Consider the following 19805-nt stretch of genomic DNA (forward strand, 5'->3'; position numbering starts at 1 on the left):
CCAGTAGTTAGTGCAATTGGCACAAATGCTTGTGGTCACTATTTATTTAGTTTGCCTTTATGGACATAATATGTATTATCGTCAGGATGAATTACGTTCACACATTTGTGGATGTCATGTTATTTACTAAATACGGTGGTTAACATATTTCTTTCATACATTTGCATATGCATATTCATTTTTTGTATATATGTCTTTATTTAGATCTATCCGAATTTGAATGAATATTTGGATATATATATGAATATTTATATAAGCCAATTTATAGGTATGTCATCATTTTATATTTCAATTTCTTTTATGAAAATATTTATGTAAATTGTTTTCGTATGCATTATTATTATTCATCATCATTTATTGTATATGTTTTCTGTTACATTATCATTTGTTTTTGTTTAAGACACTTTTATGCATTTATGGTCTAGATTTCTACCATTATAGTAATATGCTTATGGTTCACACTCTGACCATTATAGCAATATGTCATCTTTGCGGTTTATCATTAACATTTCAATACTTTTTCTGAATTTATATGCGTGTATTTTAACTTCAAATTCATATTTCATGATATATTGAATGTTTTGTTCTTGTTTTTAGACCCCTGAGGAAGGCCTGGTTGGCCGAAACACGGACCGTGTTGGGTCTTGTGTAATAAATTTGGCTTTTTATTTATTTTTTGAGCCTGGTTCTTTTGAGTTCTCCCGTTCTCTTTTTGTTTCTTTTTTTGCAAGTTCCCACATGCCATCTTTTTCTTTTGATGCAGGCACAGGAAAACAAAATGTTAAATGCTCCCAGTTTCAACCTAATTTTTTAAAAATTTACTTTTAATTGTAATATCCCTGGTGATTACCGCCCAAAACGTTCTTTGTCCTGCGCTGTGAGCATGCCTTGCAGTCTCCAGGAAGTGACGTGTAACGCTGTTTCTCTTTTCCATGGAGACAGAAGATGGCGCTTCGAGGCGAGTGAAACGTTGTTTGGGGCCTTGAGCTGCGGGAAGGAGATGGTTGTCGCTGGGCAGTGGCTTATTTGAATTTTAAGTATGGGGGGTGTTCTGCAAGGAGCTCTAAATTTTAGTTTTCCCCGTTTTGCGCAGCAAGCACGTGTGCTTGGTATGTCTATACAGGGATCCGCCGAGCAGACTAAACTAAACAGGAGAGGGGTCGGGACCGGGTTTGGGGACTGAGCAAAGTTTGCAGCGATCATCACGCTCTTTTTCTCTTTTACAGGGAAGCGCAGAGCAGTTGTATCCTTCCCATTGTTTCCTCTGTTTTTATGTTGTGGTACCTTAAAACATTTTCTACAATAGGGGTCGGGGAGGTGAAAAAGATTTGATTCAAAGTGACATCAGGGAATATAGCAATTTGCCGGTAGGAGGATTTATGTTTTCTTAAAGTAGCGCTATAGCAATGATAGGTACGGTAGTAGTAGTAGTAAAGTGAGGAATAAGAAAAAAGGTTATAGAAATGAATGATAAGTAGTAGTATAGAATGAAAAGATACGAGGAATATAAAGGCGAAAAATAACTTTCACATTGTTGCTCTTCTCTCATATGATATTTAGTAATTGACCTCCGAATCTGAATTCTGACAGAGCTTTGTGTGTGTGTAGTCAGTGTCACAATAGGCAGTGCTAGCTAGTATGATGCTGTCATGAGATGAGATCACAATAAGGTGGAAGAAATTATCTGAATCTCTTACATATAGGATGTGGACAGTGGTGGATACAGTGTTCTCTAATTGTTGCCGGCCCATGTGTACATGAAAAATATATTGTTCACCAGTTTTCAGCCTCAGCTTCATGTGTGTGGTATAGCCTATATTCACAATAAAGCCAGCAAAAAGTTTGTGTGTGCAGTTGCTAGCCATGTGCGCACTCACAGCTTAGAGGAATATACCTACAAGTGGTGGTCACGGTTTGAAAATAAATTAAAATCTGTTGAAGCATAATTTTAAAATATTGATTTACTGTATCATGATCCTTCTATATAGATTTTCCCTTTGATCTCTTTATGGAACTGCTTAGATATTGTCCAAAGTTCTCTAATGTCTACTACTTGGCTAAACAGAAACTGGACCAGTAGGTGGATTGATTGTGGAAAGCTGGAACATATTTAAAAGATTCAAAGGGGCCCACTGAAATTCATTGCTCTTAATACATCCTATCATAAGAGATTTTTGGTTATAACTAATTTTTAATGATATTTTACTCATGTTAATGGTGTATACTGTATATTTGTTTTTGTTACATTTGTACCTCGCGCTTTCCCACTCATGGCAGGCTCAATGCGGCTTACATGGGGCAATGGAGGGTTAAGTGACTTGGCCAGAGTCACAAGGAGCTGCCTGTGCTTGAAGTGGGAATCAAACTCAGTTCCCCAGGACCAAAGTCCACCACCCTAACCACTAGGCCACTCCTCCATTGGTATAGGGGTAATTTTACTTCCATATCATCATGCTGATCAATCCTTAGACTGGTGGGTTGTGTCCATCTACCAGCAGGTGGAGATAGAGAGCAATCCTTTTGCCTCCCTATATGTGGTCATGTGCTGCCGGAAACTCCTCAGTATGTTCTCTATCTCAGCAGGTGGTGGTCACACACAGCAGCAGCTCTGGCTAGGTCTCCAAGCCTAATTTTTAGGTTTTGTTGAGTACCTGGGGTTGAGGGCTCTTCTTGAGCAAGTGCAAACCTGGTGGCGCCAGGTCCCTCCTTTTCTCCCCCCTCCCGCTGGCTCCGTTAAAAAAAAAAAATTTTGGGACGCCCTTAAAGGCGTTTATTTCGACGTTTATTTAAACGTTTATTGCAGCTACTCACTGGGACACCAGGTCGTTACAGCTCGGAGCGAGAAGCAGGTAATTTTTACCTTTTTATAGCGGGCAGGGGGTTCCCCGATCGATCTCCACGTGGCCTATGGCGTCAGAGGGCGAGGGCGAGAAGAATTGCTCCCTGGACCGCGTGTGCGCTTCTAGCGGGGATGCGGGGGTCTTAAAGTCTGACTCGCCCTTGTTGGGTGTCAGTTCGGAGGCCGGTCAGTGTCCCGGGTCTTCCTCCAGTGCTGCGGTTTTTCCCGCCATAAACGCCCATCCCCCGCTGCTCGCCTCCGCCATCTTGGCCGGCCACGCTGCTCGGACGGCTTCTTCTTGGGCCGCCCTTGAGCTGGGAGACGTTAATGCCATGGCCGCCCTTGATTTGGGCGACGGCAAAAAAGCGGCTAAAGTTAAGCGCCGTTCTTCCCGCGCGGCTCCTTTGCGGAGTGTCGCGCCGGACGCCATCTTGGATGCGCAGCATGTTTCTCCCCCGCTCTTGCGAGCGCCGGTTGAGGGTGCGTCTAGGGCTGTGGCCCAGGCAGCTGAAGTGCACAGTCTGGGGGGTTTCTCCCCCGAGTTTATTTTGCTGCTGCATCAGGCCTTCCTTATGCAGAACGCTGTCCCTTCTCCCTTGTCCGATAAAGGGGTTGAGGCCCCCGGAAGTAAACGCCCTCGGGTGGATTCCCAGGCCTTAGAGGACTTTGTCTCCTCTGATGTAGATGAGGGCAGCGTATCTGAGTTCTCCCAACGGTCCTTTGCGGATTCCTTGGAGGAGACGGATTCCCGCTCGGATGGAGCGGATGACCCCTCTGCAGCACGGATCTTTCGCTCAGAGGATTTGCCCAACCTGTTAGTGCAGGCCATGAGCATTTTGAAGATTTCCTCTCCAGAGGACGTCTCTCCCTCAGCCCCTGTTGACTCCGCCATTATGCTGGGGACGAAGCGCCCACCTAGAACCTTCCACGTGCATGATGCCATGCACACCTTAATTTCGGCTCAATGGGATGTCCCGGAAGCGAGCCTCAAAGTGGCTAGGGCTATGACCCGCCTCTATCCTTTGCCTGAAAGTGAACGGGAAGCCTTTCTTTGGCCTACCGTGGATTCTTTAATCACTGCGGTGACTAAGAAAACGGCGTTGCCGGTGGAAGGTGGCACGGCCCTAAAGGACGCCCAAGACAGAAGATTGGAGGCGGCCTTAAGGTCGTCCTTCGAGGCGGCTGCTTTAAGTTTGCAGGCCTCAGTTTGCGGCTCCTATGTGGCCAGGGCGTGCCTGACGATTGTGCAGCGGGCTTCCCCCTCGGATCCTTCCTTGAGGGCTGATTGGCCGGCCCTGGAATCGGGCTTGGCTTATTTGGCAGACTTACTGTATGATGTCTTGAGAGCCTCGGCTAAAGGTATGGCTCAGACAGTCTCTGCGCGGCGGTGGCTTTGGCTGAAGCATTGGTCTGCTGACCACGCCTCTAAGTCCCGCCTGGCTAAGTTGCCTTTTAAAGGCAAGCTGCTCTTTGGGGTCGAGCTGGACAAAATTGTGACCGATCTTGGCACGTCTAAGGGCAAGAGGTTACCAGAGGTCAGGGCTCGGGCCAGTGCTCGCCCCGGTATCTCCAGAGGACGGTTTCAGGAAGCCCGTCAGTACCGCCCGGGCAAGTTGGGCTCCTCTGCCCCCTCTTCCTTCAAGAGGAATTTCTCCCCCAAGCAGCATTCCTTTCGCAGAGACCGCCGTCCCGGAGGTGCGCCCTCCGGTCCTCCCCCAGGGTCTCGTACCCAATGACGGGGTCCTGGTCCATGGCCCAGTGCAGATTGGAGGACGCCTGTCCTCGTTTCTGGGCGAGTGGACCAGGGTAACTTCAGACGCTTGGGTGCTGGAAGTCATCAGAGACGGCTACAAGCTAGAGTTCTGCCGACCCTTAAGAGACGGGTTTGTACTCTCTCCCTGCAAGTCTCCGGTCAAAGCTGTGGCAGTGCACAGACCTTGGACAATCTGATCCGCCTGGGTGCGGTCGTTCCGGTGCCAGAAAATCAGCTTGGCAAGGGACGTTACTCCATTTACTTTGTGGTACCAAAGAAAGGAGGTTCTGTCCGGCCTATCCTCGACCTCAAAGGGGTCAATCGGGCCTTGAAAGTTCGGCACTTTCGCATGGAGACTCTCCGCTCTGTTATAGCGGCAGTGAAGGCAGGGGAGTTCCTGGCATCCTTGGACATCAAGGAAGCGTACTTGCATATTCCCATCTGGCCTCCTCATCAACGCTTTCTGCGTTTTGCAGTCCTGGTCCGACACTTCCAGTTCAGAGCCCTCCCGTTCGGGTTGGCTACTGCTCCGCGGACCTTCTCCAAAGTAATGGTGGTCATCGCAGCCTTCCTGTGAAAGGAAGGAGTACAAGTCCATCCTTATCTGGACGACTGGTTGATCCGAGCCCCCTCTTATGCAGAGTGCGGCAAAGCTGTGGACCGGGTGATTGCTCTTTTGAGCTCCCTGGGGTGGATCATCAACTGGGAGAAAAGCCAGCTGCGCCCGACTCAGTCCCTGGAGTATCTGGGAGTTCGATTCGACACCCAAGTGGGCAGAGTGTTCCTGCCGGACAATCGGATTGTCAAACTTCAGGCTCAGGTGGACCAGTTCCTAGTAGCCTCTCCGCTTCAGGCTTGGGACTATGTGCAGCTGTTGGGCTCTATGACGGCCACGATGGAAGTAGTGTCCTGGGCCAGGGCTCATATGAGACCACTACAACACTCTCTGCTGCAGCGCTGGACTCCTGTGTCGGAGGATTATGCTGTGTGCCTTCCCTTGGACCCAGCAGTGCGCAAGGCGCTGAGCTGGTGGCTGAAGACAGACAAGTTGTCTGCAGGGATGCCTCTTGTGACCCCGGAGTGGATTGTCGTCATGACGGACGCCTCTTTGACGGGCTGGGGAGCCCACTGCTTGGGAAGGACAGCGCAGGGGCTCTGGTCTCCTGCAGAGGCAAGGTGGTCTATCAACCTCCTGGAACTCAGAGCCATTCGGTTGGCGCTTTTGGAGTTCCTCCCGGTCCTGGCGTTGAAGCCAGTACGGGTCCTGTCGGACAGTGCCATGGCTGTGGCCTATGTCAACTGCCAGGGAGGTACCAAGAGCGCCCCTCTAGCCAAGGAAGCCATGAATCTATGCCAGTGGGCGGAAGCGAACCTGGAACAGCTGTCAGCTGCCCACATTGCCGGAGTCATGAATGTCAAGGCGGACTTTCTCAGTCGCCATACCTTGGATCCCGGAGAGTGGCAGTTATCGGCTCAGGCGTTCTTGGACATCACGAAGCGCTGGGGCCAGCCGAGCCTAGATCTGATGGCGTCATCGGCCAATTGCCAAGTGCCGCGCTTTTTCAGCAGAGGACGGGACCCTCGATCTCTGGGAGTAGATGCTCTTCTCCAACAGTGGCCGACACAAGAGCTTCTCTATGTGTTCCCGCCCTGGCCCATGTTGGGCAGGGTACTAGACCGGGTGGCAAAGCATCCGAGCCGGATAATCCTGGTGGGTCCGGACTGGCCCAGACGTCCCTGGTATGCGGACTTGATCAGGCTCTCAGTGGACGACCCTCTGCGGTTGCCAGTGGAGCAGGGCCTGTTGCATCAGGGTCCCGTGGTATTGGAGGATCCCTCCCCCTTTGGTCTTACGGCCTGGCTATTGAGCGGCAGCGTCTGAGGAAGAAGGGCTTCTCAGACAAGGTCATTGCCACTATGCTGAGAGCGAGGAAGCACTCTACTTCTACTGCTTATGCCAGGGTTTGGCGTACCTTTGCAGCGTGGTGTGAAGCAGGCTCACTTTCTCCCTTCACTGCTCCAATTTTTTCAGTGCTGGCGTTCCTGCAAGAAGGTCTGGAGAAAGGCCTGTCGCTTAGTTCCCTTAAAGTCCAGGTAGCGGCTCTGGCTTGCTTCAGGGGCCGCCTGAAGGGTGCTTCCCTGGCTTCGCAGCCAGATGTGGTACGTTTTCTCAAGGGAGTTAATCACCTGCGCCCTCCTCTGCACTCAGTGGTGCCTGCGTGGAATCTCAACCTGGTGCTAAGAGCCTTGCAGAAGCCGCCTTTTGAACCCTTGTCGAGGGCATCTCTGAAAGACCTGACGTTGAAAGCAGTCTTTTTGGTGGCTATCACTTCAGCCAGAAGAGTTTCCGAGCTCCAGGCACTCTCATGTCGAGAGCCTTTTCTGCAGTTCACTGAGGCAGGAGTGACTATTCGCACAGTGCCTTCCTTCCTGCCCAAGATTGTTTCTCGCTTCCATGTGAATCAGCAGCTCTGTCTCCCTTCCTTTCGTAGGGAGGACTACCCAGAGGAATACTCTGCTCTCAAATATCTGGATGTGAGACGAGTCATCAGATACTTGGAAGTGACCAATGATTTCCGGAAGTCGGATCATCTGTTTGTCCTGTTTGCAGGTCCTCGTAAGGGTCTGCAGGCTGCTAAGCCTACAGTGGCAAGATGGGTCAAGGAAGCCATTGCAGCGGCTTATGTGGCCGCGGGGAAGGTGCCGCCTATCCAGCTGAAGGCTCACTCTACTACTCTACTAGAGCTCAGGCGGCCTCGATGGCAGAGGCCGGGTCCGTCTCCTTGGAAGAGATTTGCAAGGCGGCAACTTGGGCATCGGCCCATACCTTCTCCAGGCATTACCGCTTGACTGTGGCTGCTCGGGCGGAGGCCCTGTTTGGAGCTTGTGTTGCGGTCAGGGATTTCAATGTCCCGCCCTGGGTGAGTACTGCTTCGGTACATCCCACCAGTCTATGGATTGATCAGCATGATGATATGGAAGGTAAAATTATGTTTCATACCTGATAATTTTCTTTCCATTAATCATAGCTGATCAATCCATAGCCCCTCCCAGATATCTGTACTGTTTATATTCTGGTTGCATTTCAGATTCAAGTTTAGTTTTCAGTTCCTGTTCAGGAGGACTTCGTGTTCCAGTTTTTTCAATTGGATTCTTCAAGAGTTGAGACGAATTTGTGTTACAGTGAGCTGCTGCATTCCTCTCCCCTCTGTTTTACGGGTCTGGATTGAGACATAAATTCTGCCGGCGCTCCCTCCCGCTTCGTGCGGCTGTAGGGCAGCTTTGTACCCCTCCCGCTTCGGCGGTGTTAGGGTCAGTCAGCTCCTCCCGCGGTTGCGGTTGCAGGATAAGCCAGATCCCCCCGCATCGGCGGGGTGGTGTCCCTCCCCCGCTCCGCGGGGATGAGCTGGACGGATTCCCCTCCCCCACTTGTGTGGGGATGAGCTGGGTTAATTCCCCTCCCCCGTTTCGGCGGTGGTGAGCTGGGCAGAGTGTCCCTTTGTGGGTGTAATTCTCTTAAGTGCTGAGTCCTGCGGATGGAGCTTGGATATCGACATACTGAGGAGTTTCCGGCAGCACATGACCACATATAGGGAGGCAAAAGGATTGCTCTCTATCTCCACCTGCTGGTAGATGGACACAACCCACCAGTCTATGGATTGATCAGCTATGATTAATGGAAAGAAAATTATCAGGTATGAAACATAATTTTACCTTGTAGTGAATTGTTTTCAGTCTATCATTTAGGAATGTAGTTTAAAAGTATAATAGGTAGTTGTTACCAAGGTAGTGCATGCATAATTTTGGTTGTAGCAGTGAAATAGCAAACACTGTTTATAACAAACTAGCCGTTGAGCCCGTAAAAACGGGCTAGTAAAGGAAGGGGGGGGGGTTTGAAAGGCCCCCCCGGATAGGTCGCCGCCACCCCTCCCCCCCGGAGTCCCCTCCGCCACCCCTCCACCCGGGCCGGGTACCTGGCTTCACTATTCAAACCGCCGGAACGCAGCACTCAGCTCATCTGAGCTGCCGTCGGCCTTCCTTCTTCTCTGCGTTTGTTCCGCCCTCGTGTGACGTAACGTCGGCGAGGGCGGGACACAGGCAGGTAAGGAAGGCCAACGGCAGCTCAGATGAGCTGTGTGCTATGTTCCGGTGGTTTGAATAGTGAAGCCAGGTACCCGGGCCAGGTGGAGGGTGGGTGGCGTGGCGGCGGCGACTCCAGGTGGGTGGGGAGAGTGGTAGCGGCAACCCTAGGGGGGGGGGGGGGTGGGGGGGGAGCGGTGGCGACGGCAGTTCCCTCACTCGCAGGTGCACAGGTTCCCTCTCTATCACGCCCCCGTCATCACGTATTGACGCGGGGGCGGGACAGAGATGGTCTTTACTGCGCATTTGTGAGTACGCCTCTTGCCATTTATATGTTTGATGTTGACTCTTACCTCATTTGCTGTAATGAGGAACTTCTTTAGTTTTGTATAGCACCATTGAGTGCCAGTAAGGTGAATTGTTCTGAGCTCCTAACAACAATTAGTTACAGAATTCTGCAGGGATACTCCGTTATTCTTTGACTCTGGGCTCATTGACAAGTTTCATACCGTCTTGTGTCATTGTAGAGACTCCCTTGCAGCTCCATGCAGAGATTTTGTAATAGAACAGTGTAAGGGTTTTTCCCTTTCCTCTCACTTGCCTACCATATGTGTTCCTTACCAAGATCTGTCAGCTCTCTTCCACTCCACTGGAAATCCTTCTGTTCCTGAATGGATGGTATTATGCTACTTACTTTCTGTTGGAGATCCTTATCTTTGTCTACAAAGGTAAGATATTTATTTATTTGTTACATTTGTATCCCACATTTTCCCACCTATTTGCAGGCTCAATGTGACTTACATAGTACCGTAAAGGTGTTCGCCAATTCCGGTATGAACAAATACATTAATGTTGTGGTAGAATAAGGTTCGTGTGTACAGACACATTAGGGAATCGTAGAGAGGAAGAGTTATTATATGTCCATTACGAGCTTTGGTTTTGTTGTGTTGCAGGGTACATGCATTTAAGTTGGGTCGGTAGGGTATGCTGTCTTTTGTACATTTCAGAAAATATATTACAATAGAAAATAGTCTTCTGTTGCACTCCCCAGGAACCATTTCTGTTTGCTGGTTATCACAAGCCCTTTCTTTTTCATTTTCTTTTGGTTTTGGTGGTTTTGGTTTTCACTCTGTTTACTTTCCTCCTCATAGGGCTGATTTTGCCATATCCCACAGCCAATCTGACACTGGATATTGTAATGCTGTTTCTCTATCTTGGCATCGAAGTCATTAGAATATTTTATGGTGAGTAAAGTAAAAATGATTATCTATTTAGATTTGTCAAGTCCTCCCTATCCACCATTAGGAGTACCTTATGCATGGTGTAATGTTGCTACTGTGCACAATGGTACAGTTAGGAGAAAAACCTTGATATTCTACTTAGTGGGACTGTGGGAAGGAGAGACCTAGCCACAGTGTGAGACATCTTGGACAAGAATTCCAGCTCTTTTCACCCATCCACCTTGCAACACTGCATATAGTTGGACACCTCAAAGAGGCCCAGTTCCTACTACTGTGTACCTGTGATAACCATGATGAAGGAACCTGTTCCTGAAATTATGCCTAACTCTTGATTTTTCCATGTTTATAACTTGAAGTTTAAACTTAAACTGCATATAGTTTTTACCTAGAAAAATCCAAAATATTTGAATTTAGAGGAGCAATAGTGAAGAAGTTGATCATGGAATAGTAGTGAATGCCAGAAGCTGTGTGAAAAGAAAATAAACTTTGTTTTAAAAAGTAAGATGCTCTTCTTTTTAGGTAGCATGCACTATTTTTATGTTTCCAAGGTATCCACACAATTACAGATGCAAAAAATGTAGAAAAATACAGAAAGCCTCAATTCTACTGACAAACCCTGTTGAATGGTTGGAGTAGTATCAACAACTTTCTGATAACTTTCTCTTGCTCAGGCTCCAAGGGCAATCTGTTGCAACGGAAGATGCCTCTTACCATTAGCTTAGGCTTGATGATTCCAGCTGCTGTGATGGCAGTATACTACCTGCTGCTGCAGACATATGTACTGCGCCTTGAAGCCATTGTGAATATCATCCTGCTCGTGTTTTATGCACTTGAGCTGCTGCTTTCCATTGTGGCATTGATGTCATTTTCCAGGTAACAAAGTCAATTTGTGTGCAGTGAGAGAGAATACAGGGTGTGTATATATATATATACATACATACATACATACATACATACATACATACACACACACACACGGCTAGTATTGTGGGGATTACAGCAGTTACTACAGGGGGGACTCCAAGATGGAACAAGAACTCAGACTAATTCACTAGCAACATTAAGAAGTTCGGGGACAGGAAAATGATTATTTCTAGCAATGATGATTAGTGCCAGCATGCATAGACATTGGAGAAAGCTTCATTTCTATCTGTTGACCAGAAATGGAGCATGCATAGTGTTAAACTGACATTTTAGGAAGCGTGCAAGTAGAACAAGATTAAATAAAAACAAAAAAAAATGTTTGGCAGATATTCTTAGCTGTTATAGCCTGTTCTAATTTGACTGTGATCTGGAACTAGGGGAGGGAATTATAATTATGCATTCTAATCTTATCAGAGTTTGTTGGGAGGAGGAATATGTAAGTAGAATGAACCACAGTTGTGGGATTCCAAAAGTCAAAGCATCGCTGCCTAAAATGGAAATCTTTGCCTTGCTGTGTGTGTTCTGCCCTGTGGTTCCCAACTCATTTGTGAGATCACTGGTTAAAATCACTTAGTTAACATCATTAGTTTTTGATACGAGTAATATATACTGAGCTTTATATTTAATTTTCTCTATACATATAAAAAGATAAATTTTTAACCCTTAACTAATTTAGATTTGAGTTGGAATTAGAAATACATGCCATTATATCAGGTCGAATCTACCAGAATTGCATCTATGGACTTGTTTAGTGTGTTAGATATGTATTAATCCAATATAAAGGTATTGTCTATAGGTGTTTTTTGCCGACCTTTGCATTTATGCGGAGGGACATTTTCGATATGACGTCTAAGTCTGAATTTGGATGTTTTACAAAAACGTCCAAATTCAGAACAGGAAAGTAGATAATTTTCAACAACAACAAAAAAAACATCTGTCTTTCCCTTTTGAAAATACTGTTTGGAAAAACATTTTGTTATTTGGACATTTTATTTTTTGGTCCATTTTCAAACAAAAAACGTAGAGGAGGAGGAGTGGCTTAATGGTTAGTGCAGTGGACTTTGATCCTAGCAACATGGGTTCAATTCCCACTGCAGCTCCTTGTGACCTTGGGCAAGTCAAGTGCACAAGGGGCACTTTTGGATATGATGTCTAAGTCTGAATTTGGACATTTTTGTAAAACATCCACGATCAAAACAGGAAAGAAGGTCATTTTCTACCAAAAAATGTCTATCTTTTCCTTTTGAAAATGCTGTTTTGAAAAACATTTTGTGATTTGGACATTTTTATTTTTTGGTCCATTTTCAAACAAAAAATGTTCAAATGCAAAACGTACAAAATACACAAGAAAATCCACAATAGAGTGAAACTACTCACATGTTCTAAGTGTGGTAAAAGCTTTGGTTGTAATGTAATTCTCAAAGTGCATCAAAGAGTCCACACAGGAGAGAAATCATTTGCATGTATACAGTGTGGTAAAAGGTTTTGTCAGAAGGTAAACCTCACAATGCACCAGAGAATATGCACGGGAGTGAAACCATTTACATGTCCTGAGTGTGATAAAAGCTTTGATTTGAAAGAAAGCTTCAAACGGCATCAAAGAATCCACATAGGGATGAAACCATTTACATGCACTGAGGAGGTAAAAGCTTCAGTTGCATTGGGACAGATAATTAGGGAATGTACACTCTTGCTATGAAGTATGGAACAATAGCACTCTGGTATTTAAATATATGTAATGAAACCTCCTTTTTATCTATAGATCTGAATTCAAAGCTCAAATCTACTGATAAACAATAGACACAAGGCTCAGATGTTATAAAAAAAAAAAGATAGAAATCTTGGCATTACATAGAATAGTGGAAAAGTGACATCCCAGGAAAGCAATAGGGCATCCTTGGGGGCACTGCAGTGGACTTTATAAACTGCTCCCAGTTACACGTCTCAATTGCTCCCTTACCTTGTCTGCTGAGCGACACAAAACCCACTACCCTCAACTGTAAACCACTACCATAGCCCTTACAGGTGAAGGGAGCACCAATATGTGGGTACAGTGGGTTTCTGGTGGGTTTTGGAGGACGCACATTTTCCTCCACAAGTGTAACAAGTAGGGGGAGGTAGAAGCCTGGGTTCACCTGTCTGCAGTGCAGTGCACTGCACCACACCACTACTAGACTACTCCAGGGACCTGCATGCTATTTTAATGGACCTGAGTATAACATCTGAGGTTGGTATAGAGGCTGGCAAGTAATATTTTTAATCACATTTTTTTGGGGGTGGGAGGGGGGATAGTGACCACTGGGGGAGTAAGGGGAGGTGATCCCTGATTCTCTCCAGTGGTCATTTGGGACACTTTTTGTGTGGAGTGGAGGAGTAGCCTAGTGGTTAGTGCAGTGGACTTTGATCCTGGGGATGTGGGTCCAATTCCCACAGCAGCTATTTGTTATTAAAAAACAGGTCTTGCTCAAAACATCTAAGTTTTAGTCTTGGACGTTTTTGTTTTGTTCCATTATGGCTGAAAAACGTCCTAGGAACGCCCAAGTTCCACCCTGAATATGCCTCTGGCATGCCCCCTTGAGATTTGGACGTACTTCTGATGGACTTAGAGAAAAACATCTAAAAATAGGTTTTGAAAATACTGATTTGGACTTTTTTGTGAGAAAATGTCCAAATGCAGACATGTCATTTTTGTACGTTTTTCTCTTTTGAAAATGAGCCTCAAATTCACATAGACTAACATAACAACCATAGTGTATTATGTGGAGAACTTGGAAATACAAGCCCATAGATGTAACAATATTTAAACTGTTTTTATTGAACCAAAAACAAAGATACAAATATGCAAACAAAGACATTTACGATTCAGTTTTTTTTAATTATAAACAACTCCACCCTTCTGCCCATCCCTGTCCAGCTCCCCACTATATTAAGTCTTGCCAAAAGTGCAATAAAAACCACAAAGAAAAAATATACATGACAAGGATATCAATAAGAGAGAAGAATATAAGATACAACAATAGAAATACTAATACAATCCCAATCTTTCCTGTATGACATGGTACATACTGGAGGTTTCACAGCAGTTTACCCAATTATGTCAAAAGATGTCATGTTCTATAAAATATGCAGGGGGTTTCCCAAACATATCCTGGGGACTCCATGGCCAATTGAGTTTTCAGGATATCCACAATGAATATGCATGAAAGAGAACTGTATACATATGAACCGATTTTCTTGCGTTAGAATTCTAATGTGGTTAAATCTGTTTCATTCATATTCATTGTGGATATCCTGAGCACATGACTGGCTGTGGGATCCCAAGGAAAGGTTTGGAAAGCCACAGTAGTGATTATTAGATGAGTGCTGTTTTACCTGCACTGCATACAGAAAGTTTGTTTTCATTTGGAGTTCCCCCTCACCTCTCTTCTTTCAGAGTGGAAACTTATTGAAGTTGCTGTCTTCCCATTGCTGAGAACAGGAAGATCAAGACACTCAGGTCAGCATCTTCTGAAGACCTAGATTCCTGTTGTACACAACCGTGTTTCTAGAAACAAACATCACTCCATCAGTGTGTACCACTTCTTCATGTATAGGAGTATGCTGAAGGGCAACCTTGTCACTGTTGCATCTATTAAGATGGAGTAGACCAGTTTGTGTGTTTGTCAGTATTGCTCTAGCAGGCATGGTTGGGTTTTCAAGTGTCATGTTGAGTGTGTTTGGCACTTAACAGTTATGCAACAAAGCAAGTGATATGGACTTTCCTTACTTCTGTGGTTCAAAGGATACAAGTTAAGTTTGCCATTTGGCTGTGATGGAGCTTTCTAACTGTGGAGGAAAGATTCTTATCTTCTGTCTAAAATGCTGCTGTGAGGCCTTCCCAGAAATGTTGTGCAGGGTTGTATATGCATGTAGTGTATATTGTCTGTATTGTGCATATACATGCTATGTGAGTGCCATGTGATGCTGTTTGGACTGTGTATTTCAGGTCATACATACCTGCTCTGGACTTCTTGCTGGTTTCATCCCTTTGTGTTTTTTTATTTTGACACAAGCTTGCAACAGATGTTCTGTCCATGCATGCTGCTGTGGCAGCATGTTCAGAACAGTGGCGTACCAAGGTGGGGGCGGTCCGCCCTAGGTGCACGCCGCTGGGGGGTGCCGCAGCGCGCGCCTGTCTGCTCCCAGTTCGCTACGCTCGCTAAATTCTCTCGTTCGCTGCAGCTCCCTCCCTCTGCCCCGGAACAGGAAGTAACCTGTTCTGGGGCAGAAGGAGGGAGCTGCAGCGAACGAGAGAATTTAGCGAGCGTAGCGAACTGGGAGCAGACAGGCGCGCGCTGCGGCACCCCCCCCCCCCAGCGGCGTGCACCCGGGGGGGGTGTCATTTCGTGGGGGGGGCGCTGCACCCAGGGGGGGGGCGCATCGGCGATCCGCCCCGGGTGCCGTCGAGGCTAGGAACGCCACTGGTTCAGAAACCTTGCAATAAGCACAGAATATCCCAGGATGCTCATGGTCAGAGCAGCAGATTAAATGACTATGGGAGACACAAGTTGTCTTTCTCTCACATTTTTAATCTAGCTAAATACCTCATGGAGTTGGGTTAGTTCATTATGTGATGTTTCTGTGACAATCCATAAATCAATAAATATAAATTTAAATCTATACAGTACATTCTGCTGTCTAAAAAATACCATTCAATCTAGGACTTTAATTCAATGATCTGTACAACATACTCTATACTTTCAATGTGAAAGAACAATCAGAAAAATACTCAGGGTAAGAATAAGAAACCAAAATGTCTTGTTTACATACATCTTCCTACTGTTTGTCATAGCAAACCCCAAAGTGACCTTAACAAGGCCTATGACAGGCACTGCGTACCAATGTTTATGTGGCCATGACTCCATGTTAGCAGCCAAATAAAATTGTGTGACCCCTAGGAAATACATAATAATGATTCACCTATAAAAAAAAAGCCCACCCAGATGGTGACCTCAAATGTGAGTTTTGAGGCCCCAAACAATATTATTTTATTTATTTATTAATTTGTTACATTTGTATCCCACATTTTCCCACTTATTTGTAGGCTCAATGTGGCTTACGTATGAACAAATACAAGGTGATAGTGTGGGAAGCTCTTTTAAATAGTGCTCAACCATACTTAATTACAGTACTCAAATACTGTTGGATGAAGTGAATTTGAAACAAAGGTCTAAAGATGCCCAATATGAAGCTATTGAAAAAACTCTTTGAGATCAAGTTATCCAAAAGTACAAATCTGAATAACTCTTCGAGCACTATCAAGTCCATCACTAAAGTAGAAGTGGTTTGTCCTCACTGAGACACTGCCATGGGTTAAGGAATTTGCTGAGGAAGGTCACTTAAGTATGTTGACTGCATAATATTTAAAGATTTCTCCTCAAACATGGCTGCTGTGGGAGTGTGGTAAAAAGAAAGCCCCTACTAAAAAAAAAAAAAAAGTGCCATATAACATTTGTAAAGAAGCAAGCATAAACCAAATGTAGCACATCATCCAGCTAACATGGTCCCTATAGTAAAGCATGGTGGTGGCAGTTTTATTCTGTGGCAATGCTTTTGCAGCAGCAGGGTCAAGGAAGCTAGATCAAGGGAAAGAAGGATGTACAAATACAGGCAGATCCCAAAGGACATCCTGTTATAGTCCGTCAGAGACCTTGATCTGAAGTGAAGGCTCACCATTCAGCAGGACTATGATCCTAAGCAAAAGCAACAATGGAGTGGTTCAGCAAGAACAAAGTGAATATCCTCAAGTGGCCCAGTCTGAGTCCCGACTTGAATCTAATAGAAAATTTGTCTTTCTGCTTTCTTTAAATCTTTCCGTGGCTTTCGATCTAGTGTACCACAATCATCATCTTGCTATATTACATGATACAGGCACCACTGATAAAGCTATCAAATGGTTCAGTTCTTATCTGTTTGACAGTACACTGTCTGCTGGCATGATGCACTATTGCTGCCATTCTCTCTACCCTGCAGTGCCCCCTCCTTGTTCAGCATCTTCATGTCCCCCTTACTTGCTCCGATACAATCTGTAGATCTGACTGCCTTTGTCTATACAGATCCTCTGTCTAAATAACTGGCTCAAATCGTAACATGTTTTTTTCAATCAAACTTTAACTTAACCCAGACAAATCTAAGGGACTTCTAGCACCTCCAGTTCTCCTGGCTGGCACACCAGTTACCTTTACCCACTCCTCTCAAGATACTGGGAGTAACTCTGGATTGGCAACATATATCAAATGTTGTCAAGAATTGTGTTTTTAAGCTGAAACAAATATATTCAGTTTTACACTTCTTCACCAAACCTGCCATTCATATCCACTGTTTTATAATGAGCAAATTGGACTATTGTAATTTCCTCCTCCAAGAGATAAGAACCCATGACATTTACTGTCTCCATGTACAGAATTCCACTGTCTGGCTACTTACTGATCCATGAAATAAAATCATCTTACTTCACTACTGTGTGATGAACACTGGTTCCCAATCGCACAACAAATCTCCTATAAAATACTGCTAATGACCTGCAAGGTTCATTTTCAGGGTTCCCCACCATACTTGTCCAGACTCTTCCTCTATAATAATTCTCATCTCCAACGTTCTAATGTGCCTGGTACCGTGGCTCCCTTGGAGGTGGTCTGCTAGGCAGTTTAGAATGCACTGACGTCAGTGATGTCACTGACAGCTGATTCCAAGACAAAGGGAGGAGTAGGGAAACACGCTCCGCGTGTTTCCTTACTCCTCCCCCTGCCTGGGAAACAGCTGTCAGTGCCCCCCCTCGGCGCAACACCCAAGCCCCTGCCCTGCAAAACCGTGAGCCAGGCAGGGGGAGGAGTAGGGAAACTTACTCCTCCCCCTGCCTACCAATCAGCTCTCAGTGCCCCCCCCCCCCTCAGCGCAACACCCAAGACCCTCCACCCCGGCGCAGCACCCAAGCCCCTACCCCCCTCAACGCATCACCCAAGCCCCTCCCCAAAGCCCCTACCCCCCCCCCCCCCTCTCAGGCACATCAACTCCCTTGCCACCCGCAGCTGCCAATACTAACGCTGTCCGGCCACTGCTGCTTCTTCTGTGGAGCAGCAGCGGCCGGTACAAAAAGCAAAAAGCCAAAAAAAGATTTTTAACCTGAAACGCGGCTCCGTAGACAGCCATCTGGCATTGGCTGTCATCACTGCAGCCGCTCCTCCTCTCCCCTCCACGTCACTGCCCCTGCAGGAAGACCCCGGAGGAGCACAGCGACGTCAGAGGGGAGCGGAGGAACGGCTGCAGAGATGACAGCCAGTGCCAGATGGCTGTCTACGGAGCCGTGTTTCAGGTTTAAAATCTTTTTTTGGCTTTTTTCTTTTTGTACCAGCCGCTGCTGCTCAACAGGAGACGCAGCAGTGGCCGGACAGTGTTAGTATTGGCGGCTGTGGGTGGCGAGAGGGTTGATGTGCCCGAGGGGGGGTAGGGGCTTGGGTGATGCGCTGGGGGGGTAGGGGTTTGGGTGATGCGCCGAGGGGGGAGGGAAGGGTCGCAGGACATGGGTGGCTGCAGGGGGAGAGGAGGGTCGCTGGACATGGATGGCTGCAGGGTGGGGCAGGGAAGAGGGAGGTGGGGAGGGGGTCCTGAGACCAGCTGGGTGGCTGCAGGGGAGACAGAAGGGATGCTGCAGGGGGGGGCAGGGGGAGAGGAGGGTCACTGGACATGGGTGGCTGCAGGGGGGCAGGGGAGAGAGGTGGGTCGCTGAGCATGGGTGGCTACAGGGGGGGAAAGGAGAGGAGGGTCGTTGGACATAGGTGGCTGCAAGGGGGCAGGGGGAGAGGAGAGTCGCTGGACATGGGTGGCTGCAGGGGAGAGAGGAGGGCCGCTGCACATGCGTGGCTGCAGGGGCAGAGGAGGGTTGGTGGGGAGGGGGCCCTGAGACCAGATGGGTGGCTGCAAGGGGGGCAGTGGAGACAGGAAGGACGCTGCAGGGGGGGGGGATTACCTTAATAGTGCCCGTTTCATTGCCTACCGAAACGGGCCTTTTATACTAGTAATACCATATTTACCTACTAGGAATCTCTGCTCTTCACAGCATAACTGCCCTGTTATACCTCTTTTACACCATATCTGATTTGATACTGTTCAGACTAGGATTTTTAGCATTGTTGGACCCTCCCAATGGAATGTTCTCCCTAAACCTCCATTTGGAAAAATCACTGGATAAATTCAAGCCAGGTCTAAAGACCTTCTTTCTCGATGCTTTTGACCATTGATACCTTACTGACCATCACTGTCTCCTGGGTGGCTCAGATACTGCTGTGTTGAATGTATAACATTGCCCTCCTTTTTCTTCTATTCCTCTGCTCTCTGTTGCGCTTCCTCTTTCCTATATGATTTTTTTAGTTCTTTTCACATTCTTTGCAATATAGTATTATAAGATTTGTCAACCACCTGGATGGCATTCTCTTAGGCAGTATATTTACTAATAAACCTGAAAACTGCAGTCACCTGGAAAGAGCCTGAACTATTCTGCTAAGGATGCAAGGTTGGTAGACACTTACTGTAAATGACTCGTGGCTGTTTTTGTTGCAGAAGAGGATTCTACCAACTATTTGAGTTAAAGGGTGTGAAGACTTATGCAAGACTTAAAAAATGTCTTATTCTCAATTGCTTTTAGGATATTTCTATAATTACTCTTTCAGGTTGAAAGTGCAGAGCATATTGTATAGATTAGCGAAACAAATGCCTCCTATAATGCATTTTGAAAAGAGTAGGTTGTACAAAATATGCAATGGTGTGAAGAGTTTTACAGGCACTGTAATTGGATTATAGCACATACACACTCTACTGGTGCTTTATCTTTGACAGCTGCATCAGGATACTGGAATGTTGAACCGTATTGGTAACTATATCACTTTTTTCACCTGCTTACAGTTCACGGATCCAGTATTATACAATAAATCTT

At 46.3% G+C, this 19805-nt stretch overlaps 1 protein-coding gene across 5 annotated transcripts; it reads left to right on the forward strand.

Annotated features, from left to right (window-relative positions):
- The first annotated feature begins 898 nt into the window (after positions 1-898).
- Positions 899-14985, forward strand: TMEM216 (transmembrane protein 216). Of its 5 annotated transcripts, none has more exons than XM_030201160.1 (6): positions 899-958; positions 1227-1243; positions 9307-9400; positions 9824-9916; positions 10585-10786; positions 14271-14985. In XM_030201160.1, exons 1-6 carry the CDS (start codon positions 946-948, stop codon positions 14284-14286), a joined length of 435 nt encoding a protein of 144 aa, XP_030057020.1. In that variant the 5' UTR covers positions 899-945; the 3' UTR covers positions 14287-14985. The 5 variants fall into 5 exon arrangements, with proteins under 5 accessions (XP_030057020.1, XP_030057023.1, XP_030057019.1 ...); XM_030201163.1 differs by lacking the exon at positions 899-958 and adding an exon at positions 992-1037; XM_030201159.1 differs by lacking the exon at positions 899-958 and adding an exon at positions 1021-1109.
- The last annotated feature ends 4820 nt before the right edge of the window (positions 14986-19805 follow it).

Source organism: Microcaecilia unicolor, chromosome 4 (assembly GCF_901765095.1).
Source record: "Microcaecilia unicolor chromosome 4, aMicUni1.1, whole genome shotgun sequence".
Lineage (NCBI taxonomy): Eukaryota > Metazoa > Chordata > Amphibia > Gymnophiona > Siphonopidae > Microcaecilia > Microcaecilia unicolor.